This window comes from Esox lucius, chromosome 23 (genome assembly GCF_011004845.1).
Source record: "Esox lucius isolate fEsoLuc1 chromosome 23, fEsoLuc1.pri, whole genome shotgun sequence".
Taxonomy (NCBI): Eukaryota; Metazoa; Chordata; class Actinopteri; order Esociformes; family Esocidae; genus Esox; species Esox lucius.
Window position 1 is genome coordinate 663,306 of NC_047591.1, and position 20,219 is coordinate 683,524.

A 20,219-nucleotide genomic window follows, 5' to 3' on the forward strand; every position below is an offset into this window, starting at 1 on the left:
GTGCTCAAGGTGAACATTTATTCTGCTTTGTATGATACCTGCTTTTTTGTATAGCTGATGTGACTTTTTTTATTGTTCTCTTCACTTTTTGTTTTTATATTCAATTTTTAAAAGACGTCTCACATTTCAATAAAAGCTGGTCTCGGTGTGACTAACTTTACATTTAATGTAACTGTACAATAAATGTACAGTTACATTTTAGAAATCTATAGAAAATAAAAATAGGGCATTTGTATTGAAATTCAATGATTAAAAGCGATTTTCCATTTATTCTCTTCTTTAGGATGTATTCGTTAGAACAGCGGAATAACCGTAGTAATACTGTATTAGTCCATGTATTAAATAATTATGAACTACAAGAACCAGGGAGCGTTTTAAATAGAACTCAACGTTTTACCAAACTTAAATATAGCCAATCACAATTCACGCCGTTGCCGACGTCACGTTTTCTGACCTCAGTTTGTCAGTGGTATTTTTTTCTCTGGGACACAGCGACTGACGGCGCCATATTGAAAGGCAGAAAATATTTTCGTAAACGCCTAAAATATTACATTTGCCAATATGCTATACCTAGAGGATTATCTCGAGAGTGAGTATTATTTTATTATTACGCCTAGATGCCATTATCTGTTTATTTAGTGCCGTAAATGTGCTTATTTTTGGACAGTACCCACCCGGGCTGTTAGCCTAGCAATGTTAGCTCCTTAATCCGCTTTTTCTTCTCTCTGGCAGTGATCGAGCAGCTACCCATGGATCTCCGCGACAGGTTTACGGAAATGAGAGAGATGGACCTTCAAGTTCAGAGTATGCTTTGCTACAACGTGACCTCCTTAAAACACTCCACCGGCGTTCATTTTAAGCTGAAAACACGCTATTATCATTTGAACATTCTAGACTCACGCGAAAAGAAAAATGCTAACTCATTATAGTTACCTAACTAGAAAGGCCAGATTCAAGTGAGTAGTTCATTTAGATGCACCTAGGATGTACCTATAACGTTTATTAGCTTGCACAAAGCTAGCAGTTGCTAACTTGAACAACATTACAACAACTTATAGCTGATCTATCATGCATGCATGCATGGATGTAAACAAAAGACACATTGGTTTTAGAGCGTCCAAATTAAACGTATAACTAGCTCGCGAATGTTTGTCATATAGATTGCCAGCTAACATTTATTACTCACGAGCTGTTTTATATTTCGCTGAATTACATCACCAGTGTTCATATATGCACAGACAGGTTAACTATGCATGAGTTGATTAGGTTCTGTCTTATTGTTATCGTTTTATTTACAATATTTCCGGTCCACTGACAATACATTTACTCTTAAGCCATCGTTAAAGTACAAAAAAAACTATTAATGAATCTACATTAGAATGAATACCTATGAATAGTGTGTAACACTTGTCCAGATGGCTTACTGATTCTCTTTGCTGTAGATGCTATGGACCAGTTGGAGCAGAGAGTAAATGAGTTCTTTGACAATGCGAAGAAGAACAAACCAGAGTGGAGGGAAGAGCAGATGGAGGTTATCAAAAAGGTAGCATATAAGTACATATAAGAATTATTGTCATTTTTTACTTTTAATCCCAATTGTGCAATGACTAATGTCAGGATTAATAGAATGCTGTTTCTTTTTGCTTCAGGACTACTATAAGGCCTTGGAAGATGCAGATGAGAAAGTTCAGCTGGCCAATCAAATTTATGATCTGGTGCGTTGGAATTATTTGCAAAGTGCTGAAGCGCTTTCTAAATATGTCTGCTTTGTCTAACATGTCATGGAAACAATTGTAAATGGTATTTGCTGTGGAAAAAAGAGAACCACTTCAGTAAAAAATGAAATTGGGGTGCAAAAATAGTCTGTAAAGACTCTTTATGTAATGCTATTTAGCAGTAGCACCAGTCAGCACCTCTGTACCATGTTGTAATATAACATGGTGATGCCAGGATTGTGTGTTGAATGATTTGCAGGGACCATAGCTCACTTGTTTTTTTTCCTATGCATGTTAGTCTCACTCAGGGAGAGCAGGGTTGAGCTAGCCACTTGCTCCCGTCCTGCTGAAGCGATTTGTTAGAACTTTTTTGAAATAATGATTACATGAAAAACATGTTCTGTCACAACGAAAAAACAAAATTGTGGAATGCTATTCAAATGCGGTACATGCCGCACATATCTTATACAATAAATATCTGTTGCAGGTTGTAAATATGACCTTTTGTAACATCTCTATAGGGGGCCGTTGTGCTTACTGAGTTGCATGCACAGAGAAACAGTTAAAGCCAGGGGTGTCAAACCGGTTCCATGGAGGGCCATGTGTCTGCAGGTTTTTGTTTTTTCCTGTAAATTGGTTCCCAGTTCAGACCTAAACAACCAGGTAGTGACCTAATTAATCAAAGAAGTACGAGGTAAGAGTGAACCTGCAGACACTCGGCCCTCCACGGAACCGGTTTGACCCCTGTGGTTTAAGCAATTTATGGGGTTAGATAAATCTTAGATATTAGTTATTGCCCTTTATGTAAGTTGTTTGCATGTATGACTAAGTCACTTTGTATAAAAGCATCTGATGAATAGTATATTATTATTAAAATGTACAACGTTCTGCTTACCTGTGCGTTGTCTTTGACAATGTGCCAGTAGGTGGCAGTCAAACACTGCAAATCATTTGGAAGCCTCTAAATTGTCAGGCTTATGAGAGACTTGGGTCTGATATTTCTTTAAATTTTTTGTGTTTTTATACTTCAATTTGTATCTATTTTATAGTGTAATAATCATCGTTTAACATTTATCTTGTTGGTTATGAGCCGTATTTTATATTGAAGTTGTACCTGTATGTTATGCGATTGTGTGTGTGTGTTCCAGGTGGACCGCCACCTGAGGAAGTTGGATCAGGAGCTCGCTAAGTTCAAAATGGAACTGGAGGCTGACAACGCTGGCATCACAGAGATCCTGGAGAGACGTGAGTCACACTCTAACAATCTATTAGCAGATATCCTAGCAGTTCGAGCATCTAACCAGTACCCAAAAAGTTGCTGGATCCTAGCCCATATAATGTCGTGCTGTCCACGAGTATGATCGTTTGCAGCTCCCTGAACATCTCCAATTTTGAGGCATTGGGTTAAAAGTAAAATTTCAGCCATTTGTTACCTTTTGGCTACATTAATCTTTATTTTCGGCAGAATTAGATCACTGTTCCACGTGCACTGTTGCCATCATACATGCTTCAGTTTTGCATTGGTCTAAAAGTACAAGAACAGCCCTTGTTCTTTTCATGTGCGGAATAATTCAGTTACTGAGAGACAGTTCTGATGTCTCTCCCCTCTTCTGTTGTCAGGATCACTAGAGATGGACAGCCCCTCACAGCCTGTTAACAACCACCATGTCCACTCTCACACCACCGTGGAGAGTAAGTAGTGTGATGTATTTCGCTGGCATTCTCCATCTGAAAGTCAAAGACAGTGCACTGTGGGTGTCATTTTTAATACAGATGAATAGTCTATCAAGACTGGGAGCATTTTCCTGTGTCTGATTTGCCTCTGTCCTCTGAGTCTTAAAGTTTGGCTTTGCCACCATGTTACAGAGAGGAAATACACCACTCAACCGACCCACCACACTACAGAGCACGTCCCAGAAAAGAAGTTCAAATCTGAAGCTCTTCTCTCCACACTCACGTCAGACGCCTCCAAGGAGAATACGCCCGGCTGTCGGACCAACACCACATCGGCAGCGTCCAATAACGCCTACAATATCAACCCATCCCAGCCACTTGCTTCATACAACCTCAGCTCTCTGCCGGCTGGACCTGGGGCTGGGGCTGGAGCCATCAGCATTGCTGCCGCCCATGCTGTACAGGCCACCGCACAGGTACAAGTGATATGTTACATGTGGATCATTATCTGTAACCTGGGTAATGGTTAAAGGCTCATCCAGAACAAAAACGGAAGAGAGAAATCATAAACCCCATAAAACATCAGTGAGCTTACAGGCTAGATTAACGTTTACTAGCCATTCAACTGATCAATGCATGTTGTAGGCCTCTTAGTAAGGTGGTAACACAGGGTTATTCCTTGCCTTAGGGTGAGCGTACATTGTCACTGACAGCTGTAAATAACACTTGTTTTTATGAAAATAATGTAGGAACTAAATATAGCAGAACTACAACCACCAATTTGGCCTGCAAAACTATTTGCATCATGTCATTTCTTGTACAGTTACTTTAGTTAGCTGTTGTTTTTCCATTTTTGTCGGACCGTGTAAGCAAGAGCCGGCCAAGAAGAGCAAATGTCTGTGAGTGACTGACTACCCCTTGTTAATAGCGTAGTGGTTAGAGATGCAGGACCTGCAACCAATAGGTCCTGCGTTTGAATCTCATCACAGGACACAGCAAATTATGCAGTAGGATTTGTTCCTAGTAGACAAAATCTTTTCTGGCTACAACCCTTCAGTAGCTACGTTATAGTAAGCCTAAAATAAAACAATCAATCAAATTTATTTATAAAGCCCCTTTTTAGGGCAGATGTCACAAAGTGCTTTTTACAAAACACTGGCCTTAAACCCCAAAGAGCAAACAACAGTAGTGTTGAATTTCACTGGCTAGGAAAAACTCCCTAAGAATGCCAAAATTTAGGAAGAAATCTAGAGAGGGACCCAGGCTCAAAGGGGTGACCAGTCCTCTTCTGGCTGTGGCAGGTGAACATATTAAGATCACAATTATAATAATTAATAAATAGGTGTGGGCTGAATCTAGAGTTTATTTAAACCTAGTCCAGGTTGGATGCATGACCTGATGGACAAGGACAGGGACAACACAGGGGAGGGGGAGGTATCAGCACAGTGACAGCTGAAATCGTCAGGCATCGTCTCGATCTGCAACACAACTGCAATGGGTCCCCCAAGCCAGGTACTCCGCAGATGTGGGCAGGACCTCATGCCCTCCTAAGTTCAAAACGGCAGGAGACTGGGAAAATTCGTTACCAACAAGGATTTATAGTGGAGAAGGAGAACTGACCCTACTCCCCCAGCACAATAATATAGCAGTGTAAGACCTTGGGACTGAGACAGTGGGGTCCGGCGACACTGTGGCCCTATGTGGGGGAGGCCCAGAAATCAATCCATCCACATTGCCATGCATCAACAAAAGGGGCAACCACCCTGAATGAGGGCCGAGTATTGCCAGCAGAGTACAGCCCAATTGCACTAGTGCGAAACAGAGACAACAACAAGCCAGTGACTCCGCCCCCGAGAGGCATTCACGGGAGGGCATCCACAATGGCGATGATGAGCCCACCTGGCAAGGACAGCATGGGTGGACAGGTATTCAAGCCTTTCGGGTCACCTTCACGCCCCTGGGCCACGTTACACCTAATCATAGACCATGCTGTAGAGATGAGTCTTTAGTAGACACTTGAAAGTTTGCACTGAGTTTGCTTTTCTGACCTTAATTGGCAAATCGTTCCACAGTAGTGGAGCTCTATGACAAAAGGCCCTGCCTCCGGCTGTCTGTTCAGAGATTTTAGGTGCAACTAAAAGGCCTGCATCTTGTGATCATAGGTTACGTGTAGGTATGTATGACTGGATCAGTTTAGTGAGGTAAGTAGGAGCAAGTCCATGTATTGAGTTATAGGTTAACAATAATACCTGAAAATCAGCCCTAACCCTAACCGGCAGCCAGTGTAAAGAGGCTAGTACAGGAGTAATGTGTTTAAAAAAACAAAAAAATCTAGTTAGGATTCTAGCAGCTGTGTGCAGCACTAATTGAAGTTTATTGATTTTTTTTATTGATTTGTCAGGGTATCCGGAAAGTAGAGCATATCAGTAATCTAGTCTAGAAGTAACAAAAGCATGGATTCGTTTTTCTGCATCAGTTTTTGATAAAATGTTTCTGACTGGAAAATTAGCAACTCTTGAGACATTTTATATGTTCATCAAAGGAGAGGTCAGGGTCAAGTAACGCAGAGGTTTCTTACAGTATTTTGGGATACGACCATGCAGCCGTCGAGGTTCACAGTGAGATCTGCTAACAAAGCTCTGTTTCTCCGGTCCTAAAACAAGCATTTCTGTTTTTCTTGAGTCTTTCTGTCTTCCACTTCCTAATATCTGAAACGCATGCTTCCAAAGTAGCTAATTTTGTGGTTTCTCCATGCTTCATTGAAATATATAACTGTGTTTCATCAGCATAATAGTGAAACTTGACATTGTGATTCCGAATTACATCACCCAGAGGCATCATATACAGTGGGGAGAACAAGTATTTGATACACTGCCGATTTTGCAGGTTTTCCTACTTACAAAGCATGTAGAGGCGTGTAATTTTTATCATAGGTACACTTGAACTGTGCGAGATGGAATCTAAAACAAAAATCCAGGACATTACATTGTATGATTTTAAATAATTAACTAGCATTTTATTGCATGACAAGTATTTGATCATCTACCAACCAGTAAGAATTCCGGCTCTCACAGACATGTTAGTTTTTCTTTAAGAAGCCCTCCTGTTCTCCACTCATTACCTGTATTAACTGCACCTGTTTGAACTCGTTACCTGTATAAAAAAAACACCTGTCCACACACTCAATCAAACAGACTCCAACCTCTCCACAATGGCCAAGACCTGTACAAGACTGGGATGGGCTACAGGACAATAGGCAAGCAGCTTGGTGAGAAGGCAACAGTTGTTGGCGCAATTATTAGAAAATGGAAGAAATTCAAGATGACGGTCAATCTCCCTCGGTCTCGGGCTCCATGCAAGATCTCACCTCGTGGGACATCAATGATCATGAGGAAGGAGAGGGATCAGCCCAGAACTACACAGCAGGACCTGGTCAATGACCTGAAGAGAGCTGGCACCACAGTCTCAAAGAAAAACATTAGTAACACACTACGCCATCATGGATTAAAATCCTGCAGCGCACGCAAGGTCCCCCTGCTCAAGCCAGCGCATGTCCAGACCCGTTTGAAGTTTGCCAATGACCATCTGGATGATCCAGAGGAGGAATGGGCGAAGGTCATGTGGTCTGATGAGACAAAAACAGAGCTTTTTGTCTCATCCAGTCCTTTAATCAGTAAGAATACATCAGTTTAAGAAATTTCCCTAACTAACCCAATAGAAAATCTTTGGAGGGAGCTGAAAGTCTGTATTGCCCAGCAACAGCCCCGAAACCTGAAGGATCTGGGGAAGGTCTGTATGGAGGAGTGGGTCAAAATCCCTGCTGCAGTGTATGCAATCCTGGTCAAGAACTACAGGAAACATATGATCTCTGTAATTGCAAACAAAGGTTTCTGTACCAAATATTAACTTCTGCTTCTCCTGATGTATCAAATACCTATGGCATGCAATAAAATGCTAATTAATTACTTAAAAATCATACTGTGTGATTTTCTGGATTTTTGTTTTAGATTCTGTCACTCACAGTTGAAGAGTACTTATGATAAAAAATTTGAGTTCTACATGCTTTGTAAGTGGGAAAACCTGCAAAATCGGCAGGTTATTACATACTTGTTCTCCCCACTGTATAGTGAGAACAATAATGGGCCCAGAACCCGAGCCTTGAGGAACACCAAAACATACCTTTGACTTGTCAGAGGTATGTTTTCAAACACATTATTATAATCTTCAAAATAAAATTAACAATTTATTGCTGTAACTCATTGTTTTAAACTATTTTATATAGTTTGATAACGACCCAGATGAAATAATGCTAATGACACTAAATGGTGTTTGGATTGGGCAGATACTGGGGGTCAGAAAGGCCTGGCAGTTCTGGTGTTAACCCTCCAGCGTCCTCGTCCAATGATCTGTGGATGGAGCACTCTGTGTACATTTGCATAAATATACAAAAATATAATAGCTAGAATCGTCTTTTTTTTGAGACTGTCTTGGCATATTCGTGAGGCGTTCCGTATATACTGTGTTCCTATGGGTATGACTGCCTGAGAGAGAAAAATGCAAAGTTGGACAAAATCTGGATACCATTGCGCATTGGATGTAATGATTAATTTACCTTATCCTCTATTTTGTAAATCAGGGGTTGCCAATTCCAAACGGCGCTTCTACTATGTTGTATAAGGCTTGAAACCTGATTTGTGAGAAGCAGGAAGGGTGGGGGTGAGTTGTCACTTAGAACGGACATTGTGCGGGGAGTACCAATGGCTTCCAAGACATTTTCAAGGATCAGTATTTTCGCTTTTGTTTTGCAAGACAGCTGCTTATTTACAAAGAAAAACGTTTTAGTACTTACATTTGAATGTAACTAAGAGACTGAGGAATGGGAATGTGTCCAGGACAAGGTAACGCGAGTGACCATTTCTGCTCAGACATGCTAGTGTGATCCAAGGGATAACATGTACGTAGTTAGCTATTTATGATATCTAGAACCTTATGTCGTTTGCAAGGTTGTTCTGTCGACATACTAGAGGGATGTTTGAGTTTTGCGTAGAAGTTGTGGTCATTTACTGTTTACGTTGCGAGACGTAAAAATAACCTCTTCTCCCATCTGCTGGGTGTTTGGTGTAAAAACAGGCAAAAAACAATGTTATTATGTATTATCAAATGTTTGATTTCCATCTTGGTGCATCTAATTTTTTTGGTAGAACCCAAATATTTCACATTGTATTTTTATTAATTATTTGCAGCCTGAAACATGTTAATATGCCACTAAAGGCATAGGGCTATCAAAAAAAGTGACTTCAAGCAAACTTCACAATGTTTTTTAAAACATTTTATCATATCATATGGCAGAAAATTTTTCTGTACAATCTTGTTTTTGCCTTTCAAACACATACATTATACAAATAGTGTCCCAGAAGTCTGTTTTTATGTGTCATTATTGTACCGATGTCGCTCGTTTAATTCCAGCGACGAGGCATGCCTCGGTATGCCGCGGCAAGTTGCCGTGCAGCGTGCAGCACGGACAAAAACATAAACTTTTAAATAGGAATGGCCACCAGGAGGCATCTGTGAGAAAGTCGACACCCTCCTGACATTGCCGTTAGTTAAGCCTGCGTCTGTACTTATATGGCCAGAATAAAACATTCAAGTCGGAGGAATATTGTCTATAATTCTATTCATGGATTGCTATGTTGCTGTTTGATTCCATGTTGCTGTGTTGCTGTGCTTGAATAACTGTTATTTCTGAGAATGTATATTTAATTATAGGTCTACACCCATGAATCTCTTCCTTTTCGTTAATTGTAATTATTTAAATACAATTATTTGACTGGAAATATAGCTGTTGATTACAACGTTTAAGTTATTTATGTAGGCTAATTGCAGTCATTTACCAAGCACACATTAGTTATTGCGTCATTGATACCACTTTTCTGCACTAATATTTCCTCAAGACTGCAATTGATTCTATAAAAAAAACGTATTAAATAAGAAATTACTTCTCCCCCCAAATTTCTTTGATAAAGTACAATATGCTACAGTAGACCCAAGCGAAAATATAATTAGTGTTTAACATAGCATGTTTATAAGTCTCTAATAAAATGGCGTTTGAACAGAGTGCCATTTGTTTATATACTGTACAATGGCCGAAAGTCGACAAATTACTGTAATTTACTCCACATTAACCCAAAGTGAGACACAGGTGAGACAAAGCGCCTGTTGCTATACTTGTACTCTCACATGCCTAATCAGTTATTAAGCTGGAATACAGTGTAAAACAAAGGGTAATTAGTCTCTAAATAATTTTCAGTTTGTGAGTATAGAATTCTGATGGAATTCTGTAATATATGCCACACCTATTCAAGAAAAGTCATAGAAGGGAGGGTGTTCAAAATGGTGTGCTCCAAATCAATTGCACTGACAAATAAATAAAAGCTGCGTCTATATTTCAGTATGTTTAAATCAAGTTTAGAATAGTTTTGCAATGCCGGAATGTAGCCTAATATTTTGATGGGATTTTGAGGTCAATGTTTGAAACGTCTCAAAGAAAAATAGGCTACCACGCAAATTATGTCGGTTTCCATAGGATGTCTAGCCCACGCTGAGCCTATGTTTTACAGGCTCTGCGGAAAGTTATACTATAGGCTCAGATAATTTACTGAACCTTGTTTGCTGGCCATAGTTGCAATATAACTAGATTTTTTTTTTCAGAGTTGTATGCTGGAGCTGATGCCGGAGTGTACTGATTTTGATTCTCCTGCCAAGCTTAGTCACATGATTCAGTAATGTATTTTTGTTAGAGTGAGCGGATGCTTGCTGCTTCCTTGGCAACGGATCATACAGGTCACACAATATTAGGCTATTTAATATACTATTAATGTATTTACTTATTCATGTAATAATAGCGACCGGCATGTGGCTAGAAAGTAGGCTACTTAGGCAGACACAAATCACTCTTAATGGACGATACCCCCAGATTAAGTATGACGCACCCTGTGAATTAACAATGAGAATGAAGTGTAATGTTGATGACATAGTTGATCACCATAGACTGTAAAAAAAAAAATGGACGACGCCCCTTTGCTCTTTTCCATTGGTGAAAACTGAAGCCACCAGTGTCCCGATATGGCGCTGACATCTTGGACTTGCGTCTGCGCAGATAGCGATCTTGGGACCAGTTCTGCGCAGTAGTTCTGCGCAGTAGCGAGCAGGAAGTAAAGCCGTAAAGCTGCGAAATCAACGGCCCCACCCCTGTGCCCCGCCCTCACTCTCCCTCGCAGAATGCGCATACCGTAATCAATCGCAAGCACACGCTGCACTGTTTTGGAAGTGGAGTCCTACTCCTGTGAACTCTGTCTGCTCCGTTCCACTCCAACCTCATTAAAATACGATATGTGATTGCCTAACTTACATAATGTTTAACCTTAATTTAGAATAGGCCTAATACAAAAATAATTGGTAACTTCTAGCTAAAGATCACCTGCTAGCTATTAACATGGCTATTAACGAGGCTTGTTGTCTTTTAGCTAACGTTAGCTAGCCCATTACATTTATTTACTAATTAAATAGCTTATAAATTTTACTTACCAAAAAAAATTCAACGATCGATTGGATATGCCAGATCGGTTAGCACAATCTACTGCAGAACAACCCATTATATCCGTGTGAATTTATATAAATTATAGAAATTTAGAGATTAAATTTAAAGCTCCAATCTCCTTTCCTCCGAAGATCGCGAAAAAAGCCTGTTGGCGCATCAGTGGCTCCTCGGCTCAGATAGCTGTCAATCACAGCTGTGAATCACGTCGTCACACCACCGTTTTTAGAGCATTAAATAACTAACTAAAAACCAACTTATTTTAAAAACAAACTCTTGAATTTACATTAGCGTGATACAAACCACAGTAAATGACAGAAACCAGCTTCGGAAAAAAGATATTTGAAGGGTAATTTGTTTAGTTGGTCTCGCGTCCCATTGAATAACATGGGGAGGCAGGGTTTATGACCTATACTGGGACCACTCACCAGGGGGGCGATCAAGACGTATGGGCTTCACTTTTCAGGGCTTGTGCGGCACGCTTGTTGATCACATGCAGCGCAACAAAATAAGTTTTCCATCTAAACGTAGTATTGCAATCTTATTCATGAAATTCCTTTTTTTAGGAGAGAGATTTTCATATTTTGTTTAAGAAATGTCGCTAATTATTTTATAAAACCATGAAGATGATCCAGCTTCCTATGTACAGTGGATATAAAAAGTCTACACATCACTGTGAAAATGCCAGCTTTTTGTGATGTAAAAGAATGAGACAAGGATTAATCATGTCAGAACTTTTTCCACTTTTAATGTGACCTATAATGTGAACGATTCAATTGAAAAACACATTTTCGGGGGGGGGGGGGGTGAAAAATAAAAACCTTACAATAACCTTGTTGCATAAGTGTGCACACCCTTAAACTAATACTTTGTTAGTTTAAAAGTAGCTACATTATTGTAAGCCAAACTTATATTGCGATGGACGAACTGCACTGGCAACAAACACATTCCACTCGATTGCGATTTACAAAGCGTAGTTCATATACCATTGTGGAACCAGCAGTGGAGTCATTGTTTTCATTACTGTATAGCTAGACATCTACAGTTCTCTTTCTAATTTAACGTGTTGAATGTAGTGTAGCAACCTTGTTATACCTGTTGTTGGTTTGGATGTTAGCTTATGTAAGGAACTAGTTTCAAAGTTTTGACTAATTGTTTTAACAATGCAGAAATATACCGAAACTCTGCACACACATAGCTTAGTGGCGTAGCGGTTAAAGACAACTTGTCACATAGTAGACTCCAGTTCGAATCCGGCGTGGGCAACAACATTCATCCCTTCTAATCTTGGTCCGGTGGAACTCGGCATGTCTGGTTCCTTTACTTGTTCACCCTGTGTGTAGTTATGGTTGTAATGGAGACTCTTTTATTTTACTTATTGGTTGAGTTAACTCTGGAACGTGGAAGGTCCTTAAGAGTGGTATTAGCTTATTGGAATGGATCAAATGTCCATAGTATGTCCATAGTAACCATAATGTGTCTTCTCTGCATCAGATGAAAGAGGGCAGGAGGACTAGCAGCCTGAAGGCCAGCTACGAGGCCATTAAGAATAACGACTTCCAGTTGGGAAGGGAGTTCTCCCTGACCTCCAGGGATGGCGCGGGTGCCTACTCCTCTTCTGCCCTTGCCAACACCCTTACTCAGACCCACACCCCTGCCAGCTCAGCTGTCGTCTCTGACTCCCGTGGCGGACGCAAAACCAAGTATGAAACGCACTCAGCTTACATGATCATACATATAGTCTGACAAGTATTATTGGCCCTGACTGATTATTGAACCTAGTCAGTCCACGCTGCATAATGTTTTACATTTCTTTCCTTTAGTTAATGCTCTTATCCAGTGACTCAGTGGAGCAATTGGGTTTACAGACCTTACTCAAGGGCACAATTTTTCTTAGTGTCCATGATGTCACCCCATGTTACGGCATGCTTGTCAGCTCCTGTGAAATTCCTAGAAATTAAGACTTCAGTTGAAGATAATGCCTCGTCAAACCTGCTGCGGATCTTCTGTCCTTCACAGAGGCAACACAAAGTCTTCCAACCACCAGTCGTCATCGTCCTCTTCATCTTCATCCCTCTCGTCATGCTCCTCTTCCTCCGCCCTGGCCCAGGAGCTTTCCCAGCAGGCATCGGCCCTTCCTGAGTCAGAGACAAACAACCAGGTGGACTGGGGCTATGACCCCAACGAGCCCCGCTACTGCATCTGCAACCAGGTACACATATTCAGAGACACCGGTTTATATACTGGCGCACACTTTCTGGACAGCACAAACATATAGCTGGCTGTTTAACTGCAATATTTTCTCTGGTTTAGGTGTCTTATGGAGAGATGGTGGGATGTGACAATCAAGATGTAAGTACCATTTTCCAATTGGGATTTTATTACTGTTACCACATTTATTTTACATAAGAGTGCTCTATTCTGATTATATAATATATATGAGCAGTGTGTTAAGACGCCAAATGACTTGGCAAGATGTGAATTATAGAAACCTCTTCTCGGTCTTCGTCTCTCCTCTATCTGCTTTGGAGTTTTTGGACTGTGGCAATACCGTAATTGAGAAGTACAGTACCCACCATAAGTATACATTATTATTATTATTATTATTATTATTATTATTGGGACATAAAAAAAGTGGTTCAATACATTCCTCAAAAGAATTCAGGGAACACTTGAATCACATATCGGGTCTCGATGAACGAAATGTATTACAGATCAAAATCTTCACTGTACTTTGTGTAATTCGTTGAACAGAATAACGTAACAACAGTCAGTGGAAAACAAAATCACCAACTGATTGAGGGCTGGATTCAAATTCACACTGAAAATCAAAGTAAACAATTGAAATCTCAGGCTGTTCCAACTTGCAGGAATTTCCTCACGGCAACTCATAATGTGACTCAGTAGTGTGTCTGGCCCCCACATGCCTGTATGCACTTCTGACAACGTCTGGGGCATGAATGAGCTCCTTTACAGTCTGTGGCGCTACTTGGCAGCGTTGGATGCACCAATACATAACGTCCCAGAGGTTCTCAATTGGATTCAGGTCTGGGGAACGTGAGGGCCAGTTAGTATCATAAATTAGGAGCTGGACTACCTGTGCAACCTGAATGGGCTGCAGGTACTGCCTCGTGCTACCAGTAGTGACAAGGACTAGCAAAACTAGAGAAGAATCAGTCAGAAAGGATAAGGAGAGAGCGATTGTCTGTTTCCACCCCCGGCAAAACCATTCCCTTTATGGAGTTGTCTTGCTGTTGCCTCACTTGTGCACGTTTTGTCACTTTCCTTTTCACCAAAACAGGTGATATTGATTCACAATCACTTATGCTTCTTACCTGGATTGATATCCCTGAAGTTTAATTTACTTGGTGTTTAAAAAAATAATAATCCAATAGTCTGGGAAACCTAGAAACCTACCTCTGGCAACACTGCCAATATGAAATTGCCAAAAAATTGCCATCACATTCGATGCAGTATTTTGCTGCTAGGCTATTTAGTGTGTGAGTTCAAAATTATGTTTTGCCATGCCGACACAGGCGGTGTGAGATTTTGGGAAGGTGGCCACCTTTGAGTTTGCGGCAAAATCCCTGCTAACTATTCTTAAGAAGGCCAGTTTTCTTGCTTCTTTTATTGGCACAACAGTTAGCTGTGCTGAACATTATCACAAAAGGGTTTTCTTATGAACAGTTAGCGTTTTAAAATTATAAACTTGGATTAACCAACAAAACGTGCTATTGGAACACTGGAGTGATTGTTGCTGATTATAGCCTGTACGCATATGTAGATGAAGCATTGTTTCCAGTTAGAATAGTCATTTACAACATTAACAATGTCTAGACTGTATTTCTGGGGCTGTATCCACAAAACACTATTTTACCGCTAGGAGGATTCCTAAACCGCACTAAAAGTTCCTAGCTTAAAACATTCACAAAGCTGCTAAAACCAACTTTACTAAGGAATGGGGAGAAATCTCAAGCTAAGAGAAAGGGCGGGTTTGATCCCGTTGCTATGAATCATGTCGTTTTCCACGAACTAGCCTACTTACTATGCCCACAGTGATTGGCTGAAAGGGGAGGGGTTTGTCAGTTATGTTCAAGATATTTTCCGTTTGTTGTCAGCCTATTACATGTCTGACAGCTTGTAAAGAAATACATCTTTTTAAGAGTGGGTATTGGCAAGTACCTTTCGATACGATAAATATCACAATACATATGTTACGATTCACTACATCACGATTCATCATGATATCACAACTAAATCACGATAATTACTAAAGTGCTAAAGAAAACCTCAAATAATATTAGGCTATACAATCTTTAGCTAATCCCCATTAGCAGACCCTAATAAAAAAAAAAACACTCAATTTGAAATGACTTAGAACGTCTAAATGTAACACTTTAGACCCAAATATAATTCTAGAATGCTGCTGTAGATTACTGAGAATTCTCAAAATAAGTGATATTTTCTCATACATTTCAAACCGACATATTACAATTACAAGTTAACTTTGTTTTAACGATTCATGGTCAAGGGGATTTCAGATGGAGATCACTACTTTTAGGGTCCTAGATTCATTTCTGTAACTGATACCATGGAGTATTGCATATCCTGGTATTCACCCCACCCTCAGCTACAACAATAACACACAGAAACTTCTGGGTCACCATTTAGAAAACTAATCTGTTGGAAAGGCAAAATAAAAAACATCTGAAAAGATTTCTGCCATTCAGCATGATAAAAGTTTTGTTTCAATGGTATTCCCTGAGAGTTCCATGCCTTTACTGTCATATTGCATTGGATTGAAACTAATGAACAAAATAAATAGGTCAAAAATATAGGCACCCCAAAAAAATGTTTCTTATACCTAGAAATAAAACACACTAAAAGAAATTAGAAAGATAAATCATTTTTTGGTGTAATGATGCCACGGTAGTGCAGTTTGGACTTCTGTTATTTATAAAATCAGAATTTTTACTAAAATTACCGACTTTTCCTAAAAAACCCAAGAACATCCTCATACTATGTTGAAAAAATACATTTTAATATCATATTTATAATACAAACGATGTATTACGGTTCAATACATCATATATAGCGATGTACACCGTTGTAATCCCTATAGTATTTACACATTAGCCTTTCTAAGATGCATGGTCAATGTCGTTGCCTGGTGACAAGTTTTCCTCCTGCAGACTGTGGTCCCCATAGCAACCCAAATAATACACGGAACGCTTCATGAAGGTGGCTACATACAATGTATTGAAACAGTTCAGCAAACATGACACATTATTGTTTATGAGCGAATGTCTCTGAATGACTGACCATTGCCACCATTTCTAGTTAATTTTCGAAGTACACATCCGTGCATGCTTTTTGGGTAATACTGTATAGGCTTTATCAAAACTTATTTGGCAGTAAAAGAGCATGGGTTTCCAAATTTTTCGTCAGTTATAATTTACTTTATAGTAATTGTATCATTGTCATTCACGAATGATAGAAAAACTAATGTTTTTGTGCCATGAAATGAAATAGCTTTGGGAGTTCATCTTCAATCATTCTATGTATTTTTTAGTAGCTTTTTTTCATATCATAAGACCTTCAATACAAACACATTCTTGTATTTTTTCAAATTCATTAACCATTTAAAACAAAATTCTGTAATTCTTTTTTTTATTTTTTTTACCATTCTATATAGTTTGTTGACGATACAGTAGATGAACTGATGCTCTGGCTGGATGGTGATGCTGCAGGAGAATATGTTTGCTAATAGGGCTGATTCATATGCTAATGATGAGAAACAGCGTTCAGCTCTGGCTGATACTGTTGGTCGGAAAGACCTGACGGTTCCAGTGTCAAGATGTTTTGCGAATATGGCCCCTGATCAATTTGATACTTTTTTAATGGAGCAAAAATGCTTTTCTTTCAAAAACAAGGACATTTCTTAGTTACCCCAACGTTTTGTATGGTAGTGAACATGAAAATGCCACCTGAATCATTAGGCGGCAATTAACAGTGGATACAGACAATGACCCAAAACACACTTGCAAGGCAACCAAGGCATTAATCAGGGGGGAAATGTGCAAAACTTCAGACTGATCAAGTCAATCTTCTGAGTAAAGTCCAATTGAACATATTTCACTTGCTGAAGAGGAGGCTGAAGTCAGCAACTACCCAAAAAAAGCAACAACTCAAAGTTGCTACAGTAAAGGCTTGGCAAAGCATCTCAAAGGGTGATTCCAAGAGTTTGATGATGTCAGTGGGTGGCAGACCCACTGATATTGCATGCAAGGTATTTGTGACTACATACTAAGTTTTATGCGTTTTACATTTGCTTTAGGTTGAATTGTCCAAATACTTATGCTTGCATAAAATGGGATGTTGGAACTGCTGTTATTAGTTGGTAAAAAATGTTCAAACAGACAGAAATAAGTATGTACTTTTTTAACTGCTTTTTTTCCTGAAATGTGCTCCAAAAATATGGGTAATAATTTTTTTTGGATGACTGACTAAAATGTTTAGTTAAAAGCTAGATTGAATAAAAAGTAAGATGTCTAAGCACAGTGGCAATGTACAGTTTGTCAATTGAGTGGTGATGCATGAGCTGACCTGAGTAACTTGTTTTGTTTGTGCAGTGCCCCATCGAGTGGTTTCACTATGGCTGCGTGGGCTTAACAGAAGCCCCCAAGGGGAAGTGGTACTGCCCTCAGTGTACAGCGGCCATGAAGAGGAGAGGCAGTCGGCACAAATAGGCACACTACTACCACCCCTCCTTGTCCTGGACCATCCCCATTTACCCACACCCCACACCCTACTTCTTTCTGCCCCTCAGAAACAACTGTCTATATCCACTGTGGTTCCTCCCAAACAAATTTGTGAAGCTGTTATGGCCACCACCACACACACAGTATTCATATTTATCTGCTGGTCTGCATGACATCTCGGAGTATAAACTAGTGGGGTATTTGGATAAAACAGTAGAAAAACACAGGCATCAAAGGCTACCCCTCCCCCATTCATTAGACATTCCTTGCCCCCCCACTTGTGACAGGACGGGCAAGACCTCCTCTCTTTCCATGCACGGTTGCAAAAATAAGTGCTCATCATGGTAAAATGCTCACGGGGAATGATACAGAGTCCTGAAAAGGTAGTTCATTATGGTGTTTAGTGGGACTACAAAACTCAACTCCCTCTAAAAGTTTAGTTTTAACTGTAAAACAATTTATGAAACACAACTATGACTTGAAAAGTTTGTGTTTGTGGTGGAAAGTGTTGATAAAGATCATTTGGGACAGTTGTCATTTCTATTAATGGGTAGTTGAATATAAATAAGTCTCCACCATTGAGTGTCCCATAAACTATATTCAAGAACAAATTCACAACTGTGTGTGTGTGTGTGCGCGTGCGCCTGTACCTATGTACCTATGTTTCACTAGTCATTCTGCACTGAGATGGTGTGTAAGCGTTTCCAGATATGTAGAAAATATCCAATAAAATGATCACAATCTTTTGGTATTTTCGTTTCCTAGCTTGGTAGTTACTCGTGTTGCTTGATCATACTTTAGCTCTTCATATATTTAGATACCTATAGTTTTTACTGCACAAACAAAATGTAAAATTGGAAATAGGGGGTCCAAGCAAACAGAGCGCAAGACAAGGATTGGCCATGCAAGCCAGAGAGTAGGCCCAGCAATTTGTTTTTGCGTTAGGCTGTAATGAGTGTTTAAACAGATTTTCCCCACATGGCTGATCAGCGCCACACAGCACGGTCCTCTTTCGCATTTCGTTCCGACCACAGACACCAAGTTTGGTAACAATCGGACTAACGGTTGCTGAGAAATGCCCTCACTTCCTGTGAAATTTTTAGAAGCAGGAAGTTGTTGGCAGGTGACGTGCTCAGACCTCCACGGCACCTCATTCGGACCAAGGATACCAAGTTTGGTGACAATCGGCCAAACGGTTGCTGTGATATTCGCTTCCTGATAGGCGGCTTTGCCCCCATTTTTGATCGGCTGCAATGGGCAAATTATTTTGCTAATCAAAAATCCACCAAGTATCTTTTGTTAGGCTTCGCCTGTAGATCATCTCTGCCAGGTTTTGGGAAGATTGGACAAAATTTGCGACCTGTGAACATGTTTAGAGCTTTAACAGGAAGTTGAATATTGCGGAAATACAAGATATTGGAGCTTGATGTTCCAAGAGGCAATTTTTTTTGCATACTGCCAGTCACATTGTGAGATAGGTTTGGGACACAATGGAGCAGAATTATATTGCTATTTGAAAAGCTCAAGTTTGACGACGACACTGTAGTGGCCGATCTTGCCCAAACTTTTACTGGTTGTTGGGGGCCTATAAGACTTACTATTCATCAGGTTTCATGGTGGTCAAGCATTTCTAAATGCTTTTATTGATAGCTTGAATTTGATTGGCCCATGGCGGTCACATGGTTTGGAATGCCGACTCCTTATTTGTTGTAGTACAAAAACCTATATCACTCATGCAAAGGTTGGTTGAAATATCAGCTTTGCTGCTTGGGCCCCTAATGGTGGATTAGGGTCATTTTTGCCAGACCATGTAAGGCGGAGCAGGGCATGAACATCGAATGTCTTAAACCGAGCGACTGTTTAATTAAGGTAGTAGTTAGAGTTACAGACTTTGAAACAAGAGGTCCCGCGTTCGAGTCTCAAAGAGAATTATGCATACCAGGGTAAATTTGGTTTTATGTTGGATATTCAGAGTTTGCTTGATAAATAGCGCTCCCCAAAAACTTCCTACAAAGACGACAGTGATATATAGTCAGGTGAAGGTAGAGACCAAGGTACACCCTTTGGTTTGTCTGTTTCCTTCCGTTTTCACGTTACTTTCAATGGAGGGATATGACGCGGATAAGGCTAAGGGACCGTCTTAAAAGTGCATTCAGCAGAAATCATTATTTCAACATTTTCTTTCTTGTGCGTACTTCAATTTTTTTCTCCACATTTCTAATTTAAAAAGGTGTTATTTGTTTATACTAAAAAAGAGACACAAGCTAAATCATTATACAGATTATGATATTATCCAAGAGACATATTAGGTCTAAATAAATTTTTCATCACTGACCTTCCTTGTCTGAATTACCCCCTTATAAATAGCTGTTTTTCCTTCAGCTTTCATTTCTCATTCTAAACTGCATTTTTCTAATAACTGAAAACGCGTATCTGCTAGAGATGTACAGAAAGATATGTTCTTTTACCTGTCCT

General features: G+C 39.8%; 1 protein-coding gene across 2 annotated transcripts; it reads left to right on the forward strand.

Moving 5' to 3' along the window:
* Window positions 1–453: 453 nt before the first annotated feature.
* On the forward strand, window positions 454–18,495 carry ing3 (inhibitor of growth family, member 3). Of its 2 annotated transcripts, XM_010868266.4 has the most exons (11): window positions 454–589; window positions 733–804; window positions 1,443–1,543; window positions 1,650–1,715; window positions 2,864–2,960; window positions 3,336–3,407; window positions 3,582–3,865; window positions 12,478–12,686; window positions 13,003–13,195; window positions 13,297–13,335; window positions 17,616–18,495. In XM_010868266.4, exons 1-11 carry the CDS (start codon window positions 562–564, stop codon window positions 17,730–17,732), a joined length of 1,278 nt encoding a protein of 425 aa, XP_010866568.1. In that variant the 5' UTR covers window positions 454–561; the 3' UTR covers window positions 17,733–18,495. The 2 variants fall into 2 exon arrangements, with proteins under 2 accessions (XP_010866568.1, XP_019899708.1); XM_020044149.2 differs by lacking the exons at window positions 454–589; window positions 733–804 and adding an exon at window positions 836–956.
* Window positions 18,496–20,219: the final 1,724 nt, after the last annotated feature.

What these genes read in the sequence shown, in the direction of transcription:
- ing3 (XM_010868266.4), top strand. Translation starts at nt 562, where the DNA reads ATGCTATACCTAGAGGATTATCTCGAGA. An exon ending in CACAGAGATCCTGGAGAGAC is followed by an intron (nt 2,961 to 3,335) that starts GTGAGTCACACT and finishes TTCTGTTGTCAG; the next exon opens with GATCACTAGAGATGGACAGC. An exon ending in TGGGATGTGACAATCAAGAT is followed by an intron (nt 13,336 to 17,615) that starts GTAAGTACCATT and finishes TTGTTTGTGCAG; the next exon opens with TGCCCCATCGAGTGGTTTCA.